The sequence below is a fragment of the Trichechus manatus genome, unplaced genomic scaffold, assembly GCF_000243295.1.
Source record: "Trichechus manatus latirostris isolate Lorelei unplaced genomic scaffold, TriManLat1.0 scaffold00081, whole genome shotgun sequence".
Taxonomy (NCBI): domain Eukaryota; kingdom Metazoa; phylum Chordata; class Mammalia; order Sirenia; family Trichechidae; genus Trichechus; species Trichechus manatus.
The window spans coordinates 6,676,414-6,695,703 of record NW_004444017.1 but is presented as its reverse complement, the minus strand read 5'-3'; the positions used below and the strand labels follow the sequence as shown (position 1 = coordinate 6,695,703).

At 45.2% G+C, this 19,290-nt stretch overlaps 1 protein-coding gene across 1 annotated transcript in view; it reads left to right on the top strand.

Annotated features, from left to right (window-relative positions):
• The window catches only part of BID (BH3 interacting domain death agonist), a 36,187-nt gene that overhangs the window by 14,888 nt on the left and 2,009 nt on the right, over positions 1–19,290 (top strand). The window contains exons 2-5 of the mRNA XM_023735715.1: positions 8,953–9,032; positions 12,761–12,986; positions 16,441–16,580; positions 17,865–18,077. Of these exons, the coding sequence (XP_023591483.1) occupies positions 9,021–9,032; positions 12,761–12,986; positions 16,441–16,580; positions 17,865–18,077 (591 nt within the window). The 5' untranslated portion in view covers positions 8,953–9,020. The remainder of the gene's footprint in view (positions 1–8,952; positions 9,033–12,760; positions 12,987–16,440; positions 16,581–17,864; positions 18,078–19,290) is intronic.

Sequence of the window (19,290 nt, the reverse complement as noted above, 5' to 3'; positions counted from 1 at the left end):
TAACCAATGTCATAAAACAATATGTGTACTGACTGTTTAATGAGAAACTATTTGTTCTGTAAACCTTCACCTAAAGTACAATAAAAAAAAAATTGAAATAATAAAATAAGTTTTATAAGGCCAGAAAATAAAAAAAAAAAAAAAAAAAAAGATTGGACCCTACATTTAGGAAAAAAAAATTTTTTTCAGCATTTCTTTTATACTTAAAACTATCATTGGCATGTCTTCGAGGGCCCCTGGAAAGTTACAAAGATTTGGTCTTTTCACCTTATAAAAAGGAGAAATGCTATAATTAGATTTGTTTGAGGTATTACTATTGTGAGAGCTACGTGGGAAGAGTTGTCAAATCAGAGATGCTTGCTTAGCCTTCCCTGGGTAAAGTTTGTGTAGGTAAAATGTTAATATAAATATTTCAGAAATTGTGTGCTTTATTGGAAGTCCGTTACTTGTCAATACCCATGCTGTCATAGTACGTTTTTATCTCAGGAGAAACACAGATCAAAACTGTCAGGAGATAGTTATGTGTGGTAACTCAAAAGAGAATGTGGCTTTCTTCCATTCTGATAGTACTGGTTACCCGTTGCAGTTGAGTTGATTCTGACGCATAGTGACCCTACAGGACAGAGTAGAACTGCCCCATAGGGTTTCCAAGAAGTGGCTGGTGGATTCGAACTGCCGACCTTTTGGTTAGCAGCCAAGCTCTTAACCACTGAGCCACCGGGGCTCCATTGTTGGTTAGAGTACTGAATTAACCATAACCGGTAAGTCTCTGCCATCTAGCGATGATTTTTGTTTTATTTTTTTGTGTGTGTTTTTTGTTGTTGTTGAGAATATACACAGCAAAGCATACACCAGTTTCAATCATTCCTACATGTACAATTCAGTGACATTGATTACATTCTTCGTGTTGTGCAACTATTCTCACCCTCCTTTTCTGAGTTGTTCCTCCTCCATTAATATAAACTCACTGCCTGCTAAGCTTCCTATCTAATCTTTTGAGTTGCTGTTGTCACTTTGATCCCATATGGATAGTTCTTAAAAGAGCATAATACTCAAGGCAGACATGTTTTACTAGTTAAGCTTAGCTATTGTTTGGTTTTAAGAATAGGGGATATTTTTGGTTTAAGGTTTAAACAGTATCTCAGGGCAGTAATTTAGGAGTTCATCCAACCTCCATGGCTTCAGAAAGTCTGGATTCCATGAGAATTTGAAATTCCATTCTGCATTTTCACCCTTTTGATCAGGATTCTTCTATAGAATCTTTGTTCAAAATGTTCAGTAATGGTAGCCAGGCACAATCCAGTTCTTCTGATCTCATGGCAAAGGAGACAGTTGTTCATGGAGGCAGTTAGTCGAACATTCCGTATCTTCCTCCTATTCCTGACTCCTCCTTTCTCTGTTGCTCCAGCTGAAGAAAGACCAGTTGTTGTGCCTTGGATGGCTGCTTGCAAGCTTTTAAGACCCCAGTGCTATGCAACAAACTAGGAAGTGTAGAACAGAAGCACTAAACATGTTTTTAGGCCAATTAACTGAAATGTCTCATGAAACCATGACCCTAAACCTTCAAACCAAGGAACCAAATCCCATGAAACTTTTGGTTGAACATAATCAGCCTCAGCAGCTACTCTTTTTTGTGTCATTGTTGTAAATATATCTATTCACACAACTTTTCCCAATTTACGTTTTACAGGTGTACAACTTAACTGACAGCAATTACAATAATTGGCTGTGCAACCTGACCCATAATCAATGTGATGTTTCCATCACCATTAATCTCCCTTCCCCCCCTCTCTCCCGCCCTTGGTAATCACTAATAAATTTTGGTCTCTGTAAATCTGCTTTTTCTTGTCTTTTTATATAAGTGAGTTCATGTAATATTTGTCGTTTTATGATTGACTTATTTTGCTCAGCATAATGTCTTCCAGCTCTATCCATATTGTAACATGTATCAAGGCTTCGTCTCGTCTACTGGCTGAGTAATATTTCACTGTATGTATGTACCACATTTTGTTCATCTATATTTTTTGTGTGTCTTCAGCAAAGGTGGACCGGGTACTTTAAGTTAGTGATACTTCAAAGAATAGACTCTTGGATACAGGCTTTTGAGTGGACATCACTTAGATAGCTTCCAGACTGACCACCCAGTGGACGGGTCAGGATTCCCAGGGCTGTTTCTAGTGTGGAAGCAGACAGCTTCATCAAAGTGGACTGCAAACCCAAATCCTGCAGAACACTCCCTGTCAGCCCAGGGAGTTCAGGATATTGGGGGGACCTGGGAGGGAGAAATTTGCCCACATTTATGGGTTCCAGTTGCTGTCGAGTTGATTCTGACTCATGCGACCCCATGTGTGTCAGAATAGAGCTGTGCCCCATAGGATTTTCAGTGGCTGATTTTTTGGAAGTAGATCACCAGGCCTTTCTTCCGAGGTGCCTCTGGGTGGACTTGAACCTCCAGTCCCTTGGTTAGCAGCTGAGCAGGTTAACCGTTTGCACCACCCCGTGACTCCACATTTATAGGTACTGCAGGTGAAACCTGGCGGAGAGAATTTCTTAGGCTTGGTTTCCTACCTTCAGGATAGCAAAAATAGAGACTTTTAATTAAAAGTCCAATCTGAGATTTCTGATTACAATTTCCAGGCGAAGTTTCTTTGTGACCCTAGTAGTTGTTCAGTACTGCATGGCTCTAAATTTGCAAAAGAAACCCAAGGAGGCTCATCTGGTTAGTTAACACTCTTGCTGCACCTGTGTAAATTATCCGGCCAGCCTGATGAGACTATCCCGCTGCCACCACCACCAGTTGCCATCAGGTTGACTCGGACTCATGGCAGCTAGACCCCCTTTTGGTATAAAGAATAATCTTTGACATTTTTATCACGGGTAGGGGTTGCGGGGACAGGATACTGTCAGAAAAAGAAAATGTGAAAGACTTTGAAATGGTCAAAAAAGGTAACTGATGTTCTTACTTGTACCCTCTGAGTCTTAGTCTGTGTCTTTAAGCTGCTTTTAAACAAAACAAAACCCCTTACCATGGAGTCAGTTAATGGTTCATGACAACTCCATGTGTTACAGAGTAAAACTGCTCCATAGAGTTCTCATGGCTGTAATCTTTGTGGAAGCAGATCAGCCTCTCTTCCTTGGTGCTGCAAATGAACTTTGTCCAGTGGAATGCAATTGATTATTGCCTTGTGGATATTGATCAGTTTTGCACCTGTGTGTAAATTCAGTTCAGCATTCTTGATTGCTTATGTGAGTGGTTCTTTGACTCCTTTATAAGAGTTGTAACATTTTATTGTTTCCCCGCTAACTAATGAGTTAAATAAAATCTTGACATGTGTTCCTTTAAGAAAACACCAAAAAAGGGAAGTTACCTCCTCCAAGCACATTATTTTTCTGGACACCAGGGACCAGAAAAGTGAAGTGATGCTGGGAACTCTCCCTTCCCTGTCCCTGTCCTTCTTCTGGTTAATTCCTGCACATCCTTCAGCCCTCCACCCAGCCAGCATTCTCTCTCCTCTGGGTCTCTAGTCTAGGCTCCTGTTCCACGCTGTACTGTATATCCCCTGGTATAAGCTTTTCCCTGGCACCCGGCACATAGTAGGCATGCTGAATATTTAATGGGTGTATTAATGGCTGGGTTCTATAGCAGCACACGCTTTTCCTTCATACTGTTTATCATATTTACAATTATACATTTTTTTGTAAATAGGCTGCTCTGAAGGAGTCCCTGGGTTGTGTAAATGGTTAAGCACCCAACTAGCAGCCGAAAGGTTGGAGGTTCAAACCCACTTAGAGGCACCTCAGAAGACAGGCCTGCCTTCTTCAGAAGCCTGATCTGCTTCTGAAAGGTCCCAGCCTTGAAAACCCCGTGGAGCCGTTCTACTCTGCACTCATGGGGTCACCACTAATAACAGCAGCAGGCTGCCTTGGGGCAGACACCTGTATGACATTTTTACCATTGTTCCCCAGCTCCACGCACATTGAACAAGCTCAAAATGTTTGTCAGTTGGTGAGTGCTACACTCAAAGTCACACAGCTAGTTAAGTGCTGGGCCAGGGGGACAGGAGTTGGATTCTCTCAGCTTCTGGTCCAGTGTGTCCTTCCGGTGCAATGTTTGGGTGCCCTTGAGGTAGGATGAGTGCATGGTGTGGTGAAGGGACTCAGGGAATACGTGTTGCCCAGGGAGAGGCCTGTGCTATTGAGGCTTTGTCCTCATAAAGATCTTTTTCCTTCTAGGAGCACTGTGTCCACTTGCTCCTGCCCTGTGTGGCTCACGCTTCTGCTTTAACTTACTGTGGGGTGGTGCTGAAGCCCTGGGGCACAGTGATTAAGAGCTCAGCTGCTAACCAAAAGGTCTGCAGTTCAAATCCACCAGCCGCTCCTTGGAAACCATAAGGGGCAGTTCTATTCTGCCCTATAGGGTTGTGATGAATTGGAATCAACTGAATGGCAATGCGTTTGTTTTGGTTTAGGGTGGTGCTAAGCTGAGGCTTTTGTGAACTTTGAGGTTTTCAGTTAATTCAGGGACATTTGGCTTCCAGGGTATGTGGGAGGCTCTTGGGGCCTAGAGAAGGGTGGCTAGAATTTGAGTAGGCATCAGTGAGGTATATATTGTCTGATTATCTTACTCATGAAGAACTGGTCCTGAGGGGTTCCCTTTTTCCCTGCGTCCTCAGAAATATCTTCTGCTTAAGGAAGCTGTGAGGATTGGAGACAGTCTCATAAAAACCACCTGGTTGAAACAGATTCTGATTCAGTATATCTGGGGTGAAAATGCAAATTCTCAGCAGGGGGTAGAATCACTGGGAATGAACTGGTTCAAAGCTCTGGAGAGGGCAGGAGAAGCCAGCTGGCACCGTGCCTGCTGACTTTGGTTGTTAATAATAGATGGTAGTTGGCTGGGATGGTGGTGGTTCTTAGTAAAAAGAGTTGTTATCCCTGTACCACAGAGTCTTTGACTGTTAAAAGGGCGAGAGAGTGCGGGGCTCTAAGAGATAACCCGCAAAGGGACCAACAGCCCCAGCCTTGCCTTATGGCCAGTGAAGTCCTGGCTTTAAACTTGCCTGGTAACAGGAAAGCCTTGTAAGATTGTGGATTGTTTCCCATTTCCTGCCTGCCTGACCGTTTTCCTACTTGGGTCTCAGAAGAAAGGAGGGGAATGAACTCTTGGCAGCTTGCATTTTCCTCCTTGTGGGGCTACTTTTGTTAGCATCGGGGTGTGGGGGTGAAACCATGGCTAACCTTTGAGGATGCTGGTGGGTGTCCTCATCCCTGTCCTCCTGGGCTCCACTCACAGCTAACAGTTGACTCACTGAAATTCTCCTCAAGAAACAAATGGATAAGCCTGAGGGAAACCTGAGGCAGGCCTACTAAGGGTTTATGCTCTGCCCTGAAAGGGTAAATTGCAGATCCCCAAAGCCGAGCCAGCCAGGCCTGGGAATATGCCCTTCTTCCCCTTCTAAAGACTGCTGCTGGCCAGGAGCCAGGGACCTTTGTGCCCAGGGTGGGTGCTGTGGCTGTGAGCCTGGGGCCTTTGTGACTTGAGGGCACAGCCCAGGTGAGCTAGCCCCTCTTGTCTTCGCCTACCACCACCGTGAGGCCAGTATAGCAGGATGGCATGCTCTGCTTTCACATATGTTACCTCACTTGATTCTGGATTTAATTGGGAAACGCCACACCAGGATGATTCATCACAATGCTTTTTTTAATAGTGAAAAATTTGAAACTATTTAAATGTCTGACACTAGGGGATTAATTGCATTTGGGGGCATATGTCAATTTGGGGGCAATAGAACAGTCAAACTCGACATTATTGACATTTATGATTCTCTGTTGAGGGGGCCAGTTCTGTGCATTGTAGGGTGTTTAGCAGCATCCACTAGATACCAGTAGCACCTCTCCCCCAGTTGTGGCAACCAAAAATGTGTCTAGACACTGCCAGATGTCCTCTGGAGACAGAATTACCCCTCGGTGAGAACCACTGCAATAGAATATTATATAGGCATTAAAATATTTTTGAAGAACGTTTATTGAAGTGGGAAAATGATCACAATATAAGTGAAAATAGAAGAATATGAAACTGCATGTAGATGTGGGGTGTGTATGTACAATTCTGGAAGGATATCAGCTGAAGGAAAGTGCTGGGATCATGGGTGAATATTTTCTCCTACATGGTTTTTTGAAGTTACTTCTTGGCAGGAACATGGTGGTGGAGGGGAAGGCCACTGGACTAAAGAGGAAGGAGGCCAGTGTTCTGGTCCAACAGTACTGTTACCTTGGTAGCAACTCTGGGGAAATGGTTTGGCTGCTATGGACCTGCTTCCTGAGGGTGGGCCCTGTTTTGTTCTTTGTCCTGATCCTGTCTCTAGCTCTTGCCTCTTGCCCTGGGGGTGGGGGGTGCCCACAGATGGCCTGTGAGCCAATCCTTGTGACTTTCTTCTCTGTCCACGCACACCCTGGGTCATTTGCTTTTGGCCACCTTTCCTCCCTAGCGTAGCCATATTCAGCCTTCCACACTCCCCAGTGGGAGGTTTGGAGTACAGCCTCTAGCTGTGCAGGATCGCCAAGGCCAGCGTGAGCACCTAAGACAGAGACATGGGCAGTGCCAAGAGTGGGAGCACGTGTCCCAAGCTCGGTATGTATAGGGCTGCCTGGTGGGCTGGACACAGGATGCTTGCCCTTGCTTGTCCCTTCACTGTAGGTGGGGACCTCGCTTGCCCTTTCTTCTGGGAAACAAGTTGGTTGTCTATTCTTCTGTTTGTTTTTAATTGCCTGTATACTTAGGAATCGGATGAAATCACTAGTATGTGACTGATTTTGCCCTACAAAACGAGTTTCGTTTGGTTCAACCTAATACTGTGGGAACACACACACATACCCAGGCAAATACATTTTAAAACAGGATCGTTCTATTTAGATTATTCTACAGAAATTTTTCTTCAGTCTGTTTTGGATGTCCTTCTATACTGGTACACACGTAGATTTCTCATTCTTTTTAATGGTTATACGTATCCCATTGTATAGGCGTAAGGTTTTTTTTTAACCCAATCACCAATGTATCTGGTCAATTGCTTATGGTGGGTTATTTAGTTGGTGTATTTGTCGTATGGTAGCTTTAATCTTTTAGGTAATTGTCAAGTGTATCAATCTTTTTCTTTCTTTATAAACATTTTACAAAAGCTACTTGTATATGGGGCAGTGGTGGAATTCTCACCTCTCACGCCAGAGACCTGGTTCGATTCCCGGCCATGTACCCAGGGTCAGCCACCACCCATCTGTCATTGGAGGCTTGCATGTGGCTGTGATGCTGAATATGTTTCAGCGGAGCTTCCAGACTAAGACAGACTAGGAAAAAAGGCCTGCCAAGCTCATTCTGAAAACCTGCCAGTGAAAACCCTATGGATCACAATGGCCTGAGCTGCAACCGATCATGGGGATGATGCAGGACTGGGCAGGGTTTTGCTCTGTTGTGCGTGGGCTCATCATGATTCAGGGGCCAACCCAACAGCAGCTAACAACCATAGCAATAACATTCATATGTGAACGACTGGCCTGGCAGTGAAAAGTGACCGGCCCCCTCCTGGCTGTCACTTACCACTCCATGACCTCAGAATATTAGTCTCTGAACATTATTTTCTCATCCATTAAGTCAGGATCAGCATAACTCCGCTGCCTACTTCTCAGGATAGCTGTGTAGAACAAATGAGATAGTAATGTGCTCCGAGAATGGTTGCATGTTAAAGGAGTGGGTTGGTAACAACCTTCAGTATGGATTACACCTAAACATAAAGAAAACAAAAATCCTCACAACTGGACCAATAAGCAACATCATGAAGCGGAGACAATATTGAAGTTGTCCAGGATTTCATTTTACTTGGATCCACAATCAATGCCCATGGAAGCAGCAATCAAGAAATCAAATGACGTACTGCATTGAGCAAATCTGCTACAAAAGACCTCTTTGAAGTGTTGAAAAGCAGAGATGTCACTTTAAGGACTAAGGTGTGCCTGATCAAGCCATGGTATTTTCAATCACCACATAATGCATGTGAAAGCTGGACAATGAATAAGGAAGACCAAAGAATGACTGATGCCTTTGAATTATGGTGTTGGCGAAGAATATTGAATATACCATGGGCTGCCAGAAGAACGAACAAATCTGCCGTGGAAGAAGTACAGCCAGAATGCTCCTTAGAAGCGAGGATGGCAAGACTTCATCTCCAGTACTTTGGACATGTTATCAGGAGGGACCAGTCCCTGAAGAATGACACCATGCTTGATAAAGTAGAGGGTCAGTGAAAGAGAAGAAGACCCTCAATGAGGTGGATCGACACAGTGGCTGCAACAGTGGGCTTAAGCATAACAACAATTGTGAGGATGGCGCAGGACTGAGCAGGGTTTTGTTCTGTTGTACACAGGGTCACTGTGAGTATGAACCAACTTGACGGCACCTAACAACAAGGAGTAGTTGTGACAGTGGTTATATTAGCGGTCACGGTAATAATAAACAGGTTCCCTGAAAACGTCTAGGTATATTTTATTAGCTAAGTTTATTATTGTAGGAAACTTACTAATGTATTTGTTTTAAAATACTTCATAAATCATACTGCCGCTATTTGCCTGATCAGTGAGGTTTTATTGAGCTTGGAGTAGAAGAGTTGAATTCTGAGAGGGGAGGGCTGGCCCTGGGGAGCTCTACAATGCCTTGGGAAGGTTCTGGAATGAGGAAAATCCAAAGTTTATCCCCTGGGTGTCTGCGCACAGTCTGCGCCAAGAAGAAACCCCTAGGTGAGCGCTGGTTGGGATGTGCGGCAGAGGTTTCAGCTGGGTTGGCTCAAGCACCTTGCAGCCAAAACCCAGAACAGCTTCTGTGATTTGTTTCTGAGGGGGGTATCTCTGCAAGGGAAACAGCTGCCCACCCCTTGTGTGTATGTATGTGTGTCTATCCTCTTCCAGGCCGTTGACCTGACGAGGGTCCCCTGTGAGCCAGAAGTGACTTGGAGCTTCCCAGTGCTGACAGTATCATGGATCCTCAGGTCAGACTCTCAAATTCTTTTGGAGAAACGCTTTGGGATGGGGAGGGAAGGTGGCTGAGGGCCAGCTGTTCTTCATTTGCATGCCTGTTGGTGTTCCACAGCTCTGCAAAGTGGAGCCTCAGATTCGCAGCTTCCTTCTTAGAGCACAGTAAAAGAAACATCCTTTCTCATCTTCCCTTTCCTCCGTCTTCCCTTTCTTTCCCTGTCTGCTTTCCTTACTGCTCTCCGTCCCTTCCTGTCTCCTACACAAGAGTACCTGATCACTAACTGAGAGAGTGGGGGCTTTCTAATTTAAGACCATTTAAAAGCCACTGGTTTAGGGTTGGAGATGTTACCCGGAGGTCATATAAGCCATTCCCCTGCCTCTAACAGGATGGTACCTAAACTGTTTCTCCTCAATACCTTGGAATGGTCTTGGAAGAGAAAATCACAGCACAGCCAATCATAAGCTTTTGGTTTATCTACTTTCCACGGCTCTCCTTTGGCAAGTTCCACAAGCTCCTCAATCCGCCCAGCAGTGTGGTGTTTCCACATTCTACGCATTAACCTGCAGCTCTTCTCACCAGCCACTGTGGGTGGCAGTTACAGGAGTCTACTGAGCAGGCAGAAGGTTCTCAGTGGGTACTTGTTGAATACCCTTTTCAAAGGCTGATAATCTGGTGGTTTTCATGTTTGTAGCTGGAGGGCCTAAGTCAGAGTGGACAGAGAGGATAGGTGTCAGCTGCATGAACAAAAGGGAGTTGGGGGGCTCTCCCTTGTCCTGATAAAGGCCTCTTTATTGGTATCCAAAATACTCTTCTGTTTAGTGCCATTTACACCTGCCTATTGTCCCTCCCAGCCTGATACTGTTATCTCCTCTTCCCTCTGCTTGAGATGTCTGTGACTTAAAAGAGTCACTTTAGACTAGAGTAGAGCTTTAACTTGTAGGAAGTACTTTCTCCCACATTGTCCCATTTGTCTGTCCTCCTTCCAGCCCTCCAGTATAAGAAGGATGGAGATCATTACTACTCAGGTTTTTCTTTTTATTTCCTTGTAAGTGGGAAAATGGAGACTCCGGAGTTAGCTTGCCCAGAGTCCCACAGAGTTGGGGTTCATAGTGAAAGCATTGATCAGTTTTATGTTTGTAGGGGTTTGACTTTTTTTTTTTTTAAAATCAGAACTTTCATCCTGCTGTAGATTTTTCTGACTTTCTCCTTTGAGTTCTTGATACTTGGAAAAAGAAAAAAAAATTGTGAGATTAGTTTTGTTTGTTTACTACTGTTTTCAGCAGGATTATTTCAATTTCTTGGACACAGTGGGTGGCTTTCCACCTTTTTCTCTGCATTGGCACTGATTTCATGGCATGAGGATTATTTTTTGCCTCCTTCAGATCATTTTGTAATATGTTCAGTAGGGTTTCCTACATCTTGATCATTTTTCTTTACTGTGGTCTAAAAGGATGAACAACAACCTAGCCAATCTGACATCTTCTGAAACATCCCATTTCAACTTTTATCACTAGAAGATCAAAAAAAGGCCATCGTCCATACTTGGCATGTTACAAGCTCTGTTTGTTCTTGGAAGTAAATGTGATCAGTCTTTGTGCCCACTTCCCTTTGCCTGGGTAGTGCAGCTGTTCTGGACATGCCCGTCCAAACCGGGTTCGTCCATACTGCTCTCCACCTGCCATGGCTTCGGGACTCATCCTTCTCTGACGTGAAAATCTTTCCTTTCCCTCCCTGCCAAATGTATTCTTTTTCTTGTATGTGGGAAGACAAATATTGCTGAACTTATATTTGATAGCCTGATCTGGCATAACTGGTGATAACTGCTGCTCTGCATTCAGTCTGTAGACACCTGTTTACCAACCCCTAGCCCTGGTGGCACAAATGGTTCAGTGCTTGGCTGCTAACCGAAAGTTGGTTTATGCTGGAAAATCTGGCAATCTGCTTCCATAAAGATTACAGCCTAGAAAACCCTGTGGGGCAGTTCTCCTGTCACATGGGGTTGCTCCTGAGACTTCAAGGTACTTAACAAGATCAAAAAGAAGTCCTCAGGCAAAGATCGTCTGTATTCATTTCCTAGAGGTGCTGTAACAAAATCCCACAAATGGGTGGCTTGAAACAAATTTATTCTTTCACATTCTGGAGGCCAGAAGTCTGAAATAAAGGTGTCGGCAGGGTTGGTTCCTTCTGGGGGCTCTGAGGGAGGATGTTTTGTGAGTCTCCTAGGTTCCTTGGCTTGCAGCTGCATCACTCTCATCTCTGCCTGTGTGTGTCTCTGTGTGTAAATCCCCTCTCCTTTCTCTTACAAAGATGCCAATCATTGGGTAGGACCCACCCTAATCCAGTATGACCTCATCTTAAATTGATTCCATCTGCAAAGACCCTATTTCCAAATATGGTCACAGTTACAGGTACCAGGGATTAGGACTTCCATGTATCTTTTGGGGGAACACAATTCAACCTACAACACTACTCCAGTCCTCCTTTAATCTCTCCTAACCAGGACATTTCCTTGAGGCAGAAGTGAAGCATGTTCGTGCGTTTCTAAGCTGTCTTGTACCTCATGGCCTCACCGTATAGGAATTGTAGGGATTTGATAGAGCAAGGGCTTTTACATAAAAATTTTCCTCTTTTTAGAAGTAATTTTGGAGGCATGAAGGCTAAATAGCAATACGTAGCAACTTATTTTAAGCATTTTATTTATTTAAAACAATTTGCCTTCTAACAATTGTCCTCTAGTTTTCTGACTTTTGTAATGAAAACTATTAAGGATTTGGAGGATAGAAATAACTTTTACCAGGCTCTTCACCTTCTACTGACCTTCTCTGTTAGCCCAGGATGTCTGCTTTGCATTTATCTGGGCAGATCTCAGTACCCCTAGCCTACCGGGTCATTTCATGCCAGGTCTCTGATTGCTCTGGGCACACCTGACTGCAGATGCTACAAGTGCTCACCTTTGTGTGCCGAGAATACAGCCCTGAACTCAGTCAAGGCACAGAAATGTCCCTGTTGATTCCCAAAGCCCAGAGGCTGAACTGAGCTGCTTCTGCAAGTGCTGCCCACAGGGATGGGGAGCTGAAGGGCCTGAGTGATCACCAGCCCCTTCAGGTTAGACCAGGAGTCACCCTCGTGGCTCTCTGGGGAGCTTGGTTAAAAGGCATACACACTTGAAGTCAACCAAACCCGCCCGAAGGCAAGTGTTTTATATTCCACCTAGGGGTCACCACTAGCCAGTATTTATTGAAAACCTGCTGTTTCCACAGTGCCATCCTGGCCCTACAAAGGGGGTTATGGAAATGAAAGAGCTTCTAGATGCGTAGCCACGAAAGGTAGGCCTGAGTTGGTCACAGGTACATGAGACTTGGTAAAAAGAATGTAGATACATGGATGGGCATCTAAATGTTATTTGCTTGGCTCCCTAAAACAGCCTTCTTGCGCCAATAGAAAGCCCACTCCAACCAGATGTTCTCAGGAGGCCACGCAGATGAGTAGATGAGCCACCTCCTGCAGCTTTCTCTTTGGAATCTGCAGGTGGCATTGCTTAAAGCAGGCACTGTAAACCTGGCCTCTGCCCATGTAGATGAGACCGCCTACAGAGCTCTCATACACATAGGGCTATTCAGAACCTGTGGGCCAGTGAGGCTATTTCAGGCCAGGCTGTACCCCGGAGCCCTTCGGGCAGCCAGAAGGGCCTCTGGCCCTGGACCAGGTTCCCACAGGTCTCCGTCTCTGCTTTCTTCTTAGGTCAGCAATGGTTCAGTCCTCCCGAATGAGCACATCACAAACATACTGGTGTTCAGCTTCTTCAAAAACTGCTCCAACTGTAATTTCCGTGTAGAGTTGGAGGTGTTGGGCGATGAGCTTCCCGTGCCAGCTTACCTCAAGGAGGAGTGTGACGATGAGCTACAGACAGATGGCAACCGGAGCAGCCACCTCCGCTTGGGAAGACCTGAGATAAGACTTGAGGCAGGTTGGCATCGGCCCAGCCTGCTTTGCCTCATATCTGGGCTTTGTTGTCACCAGTTAACATTTAGGGAACCTAAGGGCTGAAAGGGACCTTTAGGGCTCGGTCTCCACCTTTGCAGTTTTCAGTCCACCATATTTGGCCTGTACTTGGCTACCTCTCGTGGTGTTAAACTCATCTACTGTTTTTGGATGACTGTTAGAAATTTTTTTCCTTCCGACATGTGAAAATCTCCCTCCAGGTGCTACTGGTTCTGATTCTGCTGTCTGGGCCAATGTTTAAATAGTAACAGGTGATTCTGATACAGCCAAAGTTTGGGAACCACTGATCTAGATAATATAACTCAGGGGCTCTCAAACATGAGTTATATAATTGGAAGAACAGGGGAGGTGGGCTTTAAAAACTACTGATACCTGAGTCCCACCTCCAGAGATTCTGATTTGACTGGTCTTGTGAAAGCCCCACAGGTGATTCTGCTAGCATAGCGCCAGGCCACTTTGACCAGGCCTAGCGGAATTTCAATGAATTGAAATCCACTTGGGTTCTTTATAACAATCTTTGCATCTGTATAGTGCCTTATACTTTTATTTTCATATATATTTATTAAATATATATACATATATATTTACTTTTTATTATCTGTAAGATAATTAAAGAGTCCTGGTGGAGCAGCTGTTAAATGCTCGGCTGCTAACTGAAAGGCCAGCCGTTGGAACCCAGCTGCTCCGCGGGAGAAAGATGTGACAGACTGCTTCCATAAAGATTTGCAGCCTTGGAAACCTTATGGGGCAGTTCTAGTTCTACTCTGTCCTATAGGGCTGCTATGAGTCGGAATCACCAGCGATGGGTTTTTTTTTTTTTTTTTTAAATACAATGGGTAGGCCAGTGAAGTATTGTGAACCACATTCCCAGATGAGGAGACTGAGGCCCAAAGAAAGGTAAATTACTAGCCCTAAAACAAATAGCTAATGGGTGTGGCAGAGCCAGGACCTGAAGCCCCAGGCCTCTTGCCTTGAGCTTGGGCTCAGTTGTCCTCCCTCTGTGGGGGCTGCCTCCCATTGCAGTGTTTCCAGACTTTCTTTACCCTTTCCCTGGACCTGCTCCCAACCTCTACCTTCATTCCCCTTTGCCACCAGTGCTGCCTCCACTGAGAGACTGTCTGGAGCTGAAGGCTGGGGAGCGTGTTGAGGTCTGACTACTCTCCGATCTGGCCCTTGAACAGTGGTTCTCAGTAACGTGCACATTGGAATTATGTGAGACATTTTTTCAAAATGTCCAGGCCCAGGGTGCTACTTCAGTTGCCTGAATCCAAATACCCTAGGGTAGGGGACTCCCCAGGTGTTCTGATGCACACCCAATTTAGAATCAACCATTGCCCTAAAATCCTAATGTGACTCTGGGGATCTCAACAGGACCCAGGCCCCCTAACCCAGCTGGCAGAACATGGTCTTTGCCCTGAACTCTCCTGGCATAAAGGTTGCACTGCCCTCTGGTGGCCTTGGAAGAGAAGCAGCCGATCCAGCCTTGCTGGCTTCCAGCACCGCCTGGAATGGGGTGGATGGGGATGGGACAGCAGTTCCTTCCCAGCCAGGGTGTGCAAAGACTTTCTCTGCCTCTGAATCCAGCCAGCGTATCTTCTGGCCAGCCTCACACTGGAGTAAGAGCATCTGGCACCATGCAGCCCCCTCTTGGAAAGGTTTAGGAAGGGGTGGAGGTGGAATGGCTTTGCTATCAGAAGTGGCTGCAGGGGTAACTGCCGCCACAGGCTGTGGGCTCAGAGGCTGTCCCCTGTGCTGTTCTCTTGCTCTTCTCTACATTGGTCCTTGCCTGTAGACTGCAAAAGTGATTATGGGTTTTTCATTTAACCCAGGGCTGGATTAACCAGTAAGCAGGTATGCATGCACAGGCTTAACCGTGTTTAATTACTAATAAGTAGTGCAGTTTCATGTGGGTTTCACCACATCTTTGATGAGTGAGTTTGGTTAGAACATTTGAAGGGAACAGTGGAAGATAAGGCCAAAGGCAAGTTGAGGCTAGGTCATGACTTACCACTTAAGCAGAGGTGGGCATATGAAAGGTTTTGAGCAGAGAAGTAATGTAATATCTATACTGGTCCAAGTGTCATGGTCAGAACTAGAGGGAAGCCAGTGAGACACCTGGGGCACATTTAAGGAGGCCTCACGCCCAGGGTCATGCAGCTGTACTCGATCCTCCTAATAGTCTCCTTAAAGCTTGTACCTGAAGTGCCTCACTTGCCCTACCCAGGTCCTGGCTCTGAGGAGTATATTGTGGGGAGTGAAGAATGGTCCTGGAGGGCAGTGGGAGCAGGAAGTGGGGTTAGGGGATGATTGTAATTAACCAAATGAGAGGCGATGGAGGACCCACACTGAAGCGGTGGTAGTGGCAGTGGGTAGGAAAGAGGTGTATCTGCCCTGTAAGACAGGATTTGACAGTTAGGTGCATTTCTTTACTCATTTGTTGGTTTGTGCATTTGTTTATTGAGCACCTGCTGTGTGCCACGCATTGTTTCAGGTGCTGGGTATTTGGCAGTGAACAAAACAGATTAAAAAACTGTGGCCCTTATGAAACTTAATTATGACAAATAGCATAAGGTAAAATATGTAGTAGTAAGTGCCAAGGAAGACAGAGGGGGCGACAAGGGGACAAGGAGTGGTGTTTATTAATATCGGACTGAATAAGGTCAGAAAAGCCTTCCCAGAGAGTGGCTGAGCTGATGTGAAGGGAGTGAGAGGATGAGCCCTGCTCTCTGGGGGAAGGAACAGCAGGTGGGGGAGGCCAGTGTAGCTAAGAAGAATAGTTAAGGGGGCAAATAGGGAGAGTTCCAGTTAGAGAGGTGGGGGGCAGATTATATAGAGCAGAGCCTTTTGGGTCATAGGGAAGATTTGGTGTTTTACTGCATGAGGTGGTGTTGGAGAGAGGAATGGTCTCCACAGCCGCCCTGTGGGGAAGGTAGGAAAGTTCAAGGTCCCGTGGCTAGGAAAGGGCGGGGGTGGGACCCAAACATGGTCAGACTGCAGAGTCTCTGTCCTCACAGCATCTAAGGCTGACATCTATTAGCTGTTGGGATATAGAACCGGCAGCCATAAAGGCTGAAGCCAGGTTTATGCCTCAGATGCCCCCAGCATCACTGATCCTTCCTGTGGGCAGATGTTGACTCTGTATTCAGGCAGAGACCCACTGCTCGAGCCAGTATTCTACTCACTCAGGGGCCCATCCACTGCCCCCTGAACTGCTGCTCCTATGTCCTCACACTGCGGCCCTAGTGGAGTGGAGCAGATGCTCGGCTGGGCCCATCATGGTGTGCTATGGAAGCAGGAGCAAGGTTTGTTCCAGAGCAGAAGGCTTTCCTTTTTAGGGGTGGGGAGGAGTAGGGTAAGAGTGTTGAACAGGGCCATTGTCTGAATCTGATTGTCACTTCTGCCCTTGCCTGAACATTCAGATTCTGGAAGTCAAGAGGAAGTCATCCAGATCATCGCTGAGCATCTCGCCCAAATAGGAGACGAGATAGAAAGCAAGGTCCACCCAAGTCTGGTGCAAAACCTGGCAATGCAGTTTATGAACATGAACCTGTCAGAGGCAGTAAGTAAAGGAATCAGACTTACACTGGTGCCTTTTCTGGGTCAGTGGGGAAGTGTGAGCATTTTCTCGTCAATTGAACCAACAAGATCCGTCCTTTGTTCCCTATCAGGTAGGTAGACCAATGTCCAGTGAAGTGACTCAGTTCCCAACCGTCAGGTCTGGGGCTTAATGCTCATCGACAAAAGAATTGGAAATAGAGTCAGAAGGGACTCTCAGAAGATGGTTAGTTGACATTTAGCAGTCTTGAACCTTAAGTCAGACCCAACAGTTAGGGATAAAAGGCCTCCAAAAATATTGTCAGCAAAATGTATATGGCTCTTCTAGAAGTAACTTTTATTCTTTCTTCAGTTCTAGGCAGTTGTATAAAGACGCCAATAGAGAACTTACCCAGGTGTGACAAGAAAAGCCAGCTACTCTTGGTTTTGTGGTCATAGCCAATCAATATTCAAATAATTACTGAGCTTCTACATTTCCTTGGCACCTTGGTGGATTCAAGGTTAGGTCCAAGGCACTCTGTCCTTCCTGAAGAAACTTAGTGGGAGAAAGAAATGAATACCCCAAGGCTGTCAAATAAATGCCTGTAGCTACAGGAGCTCAGAGGAGAGAAAGGTTTTGACCTTTACCTGCTGCAAATGCAGACAGCCCTCACTATCTGTAAATTTATTCATCCTTCAGGGATCAGCCAGGTCAAGCCTTCTGTCCTCCAAAAAGGCTTGTCTCCATTCTAGTGATGTCTCTCCATCTGATGTTCTACAGCAGCTATCATAGTATAAGCATCTCCTACTACTCTGCCTTGGGACCACTCCCACAATGTTAATTTACATTACTTAATTTTGCTGGTGAGTCAATGAGCTTGAGGCATTTTAAGTCTAATGGTCTATGGTCTGCCTCTCCTGTGTAGGTGGGAATGCAACTTGTAGCGCCTTCATCCCCTTCCCTTAGCTAGATCTGCACCAGTAAGATGGGCCTAAGACATAGGGTCAGGGACTGACTTGGCTTTTTGTATTCCATTATTGTCTATAGTGAGCATACTGTGCTCGATGAGCATGTATTTGGTTAATGAACATCCCATTCCAGGGAGTGAGCTCAGGCTTCTCTTTCCATTGCTCTTAAAACTATTTCCCACTCTCTCTGCCCAACCTCCTTAGCGGTTTGATAAATACTTCCTACTGAAATGAAAGCATGTCTTTATACTCATCATTGAGGGGCTGTCTGGGACAGTTTTTCCTTTAAGAATTTTAGTAAGCTGTTCTGTGTGATGCTTCTCTTTTCACTCCTGTCCAGGAAAGAAGCGAGTGCCTGGGGACTGCCCTGGAACAGGCGATGCAGACCTGTCTCATGGACATGGAGTTAGAAAAGAAAAAGCTGATGTTGATCCTGCTGTTGGCCAAAAAGGTGGCCAATCACAAGCCTTCCTTGCTCCGTGATATCTTTCGTACAACTGTGAACTTTATTAACCAGAACCTATTCACTTATTTGAGGAACTTAGCCAGAAATGTAAGAACCAGTGATACCAGCTTCTTGGCCTTTCTAAGTCCTCTTGGTTCTCTCCTGCTCCCCACCCATTTCCCTCTCCAGTTTGGAGACCGGTAGCGCCCTCTGCTGTGGGCTGCCTGCAGCCCTTCTCTGCCTGCTTCTGGTGACCAAACTGCTGCTTCCTGCTCAGGAAGGCGGGTTTGGGTTTGCTTTCCTGAGCAATAAAGTTATATAGTATAAGGTGCTAATGGACACCTAATGTCCTTTTGAGCTTTATCAGCTTTAGTTTTAAGACATGTTACTATCCAGGGGAGGTGAAGCTTACTTTATACTACTGATGGGATCATCATGGCATGATGTGGACATGTAGAACGTGAGCTTCCCGTCTGCTCTCATCATGATCTCACAAAAATAAGTTTAATTTAAATTTTTAAAAATATGCTTACCAAGAAGGATGATGGGGAGAGAGACCAAAGAGAACAGAAAAAAGGGGGGGGGAGGGGGATTCTCTTCCTCAGAACATCTCTGTCCCATAATCAGGGTATTAAAAAGTTAGACATTTCTAAAAAATCTGTGAGACCAAATGGTGAGCAGTTACTTTAAAGCAAAGTTGTAAAGGTAAGGAGGCAGGGAAACTAGATTACTGGAAATGGAACTAGAATGGAAAAATGAGAACGTTGACACATTGTGAGGCATGTAACCAATGTCACTGAACAATTTGGTAGAAATTGGTGAATGGGAACCTAATTTGTTGCATAAACTTCCACCGAAAACACAATTATTTAAAAAGTTATGGGTCTTCAGGATGCTGCCCAAAAAGCCTGGAGAGGCCTTGAGAGTCTGGTGCTTTAGTTCCACAGACCCAGATGAAAGTTCAGTGGATGCATTTTATCTGTAAATTGACAGTAGTGAGTGATAAGTGTTTTTATGTGTCAAAAGCATTACTCAGGCTTTCTTATTTTTTAAGTAAAATAGCTAGCATCTAATCCTCTTAGTATTTACTGCTAAGCCTTAAAAGCACTGCCTATCTGCCGTCGTCTTCAGTTATACAGGCGTTTTAAAACAGGAATGACAGTAAATCTTAAATCAGGTGTTAAGCCAGGCTGAACTGTTGGAGGGAGGTGTATAGCCTGACCTAGACAGCTTTCCCTAACAACCATCTACAGGGGGAGTAAGTGGGTAAGGTGTCAACAGCAATTTGGATAGACAGCTTACCAACCACTGAAACAAAAAA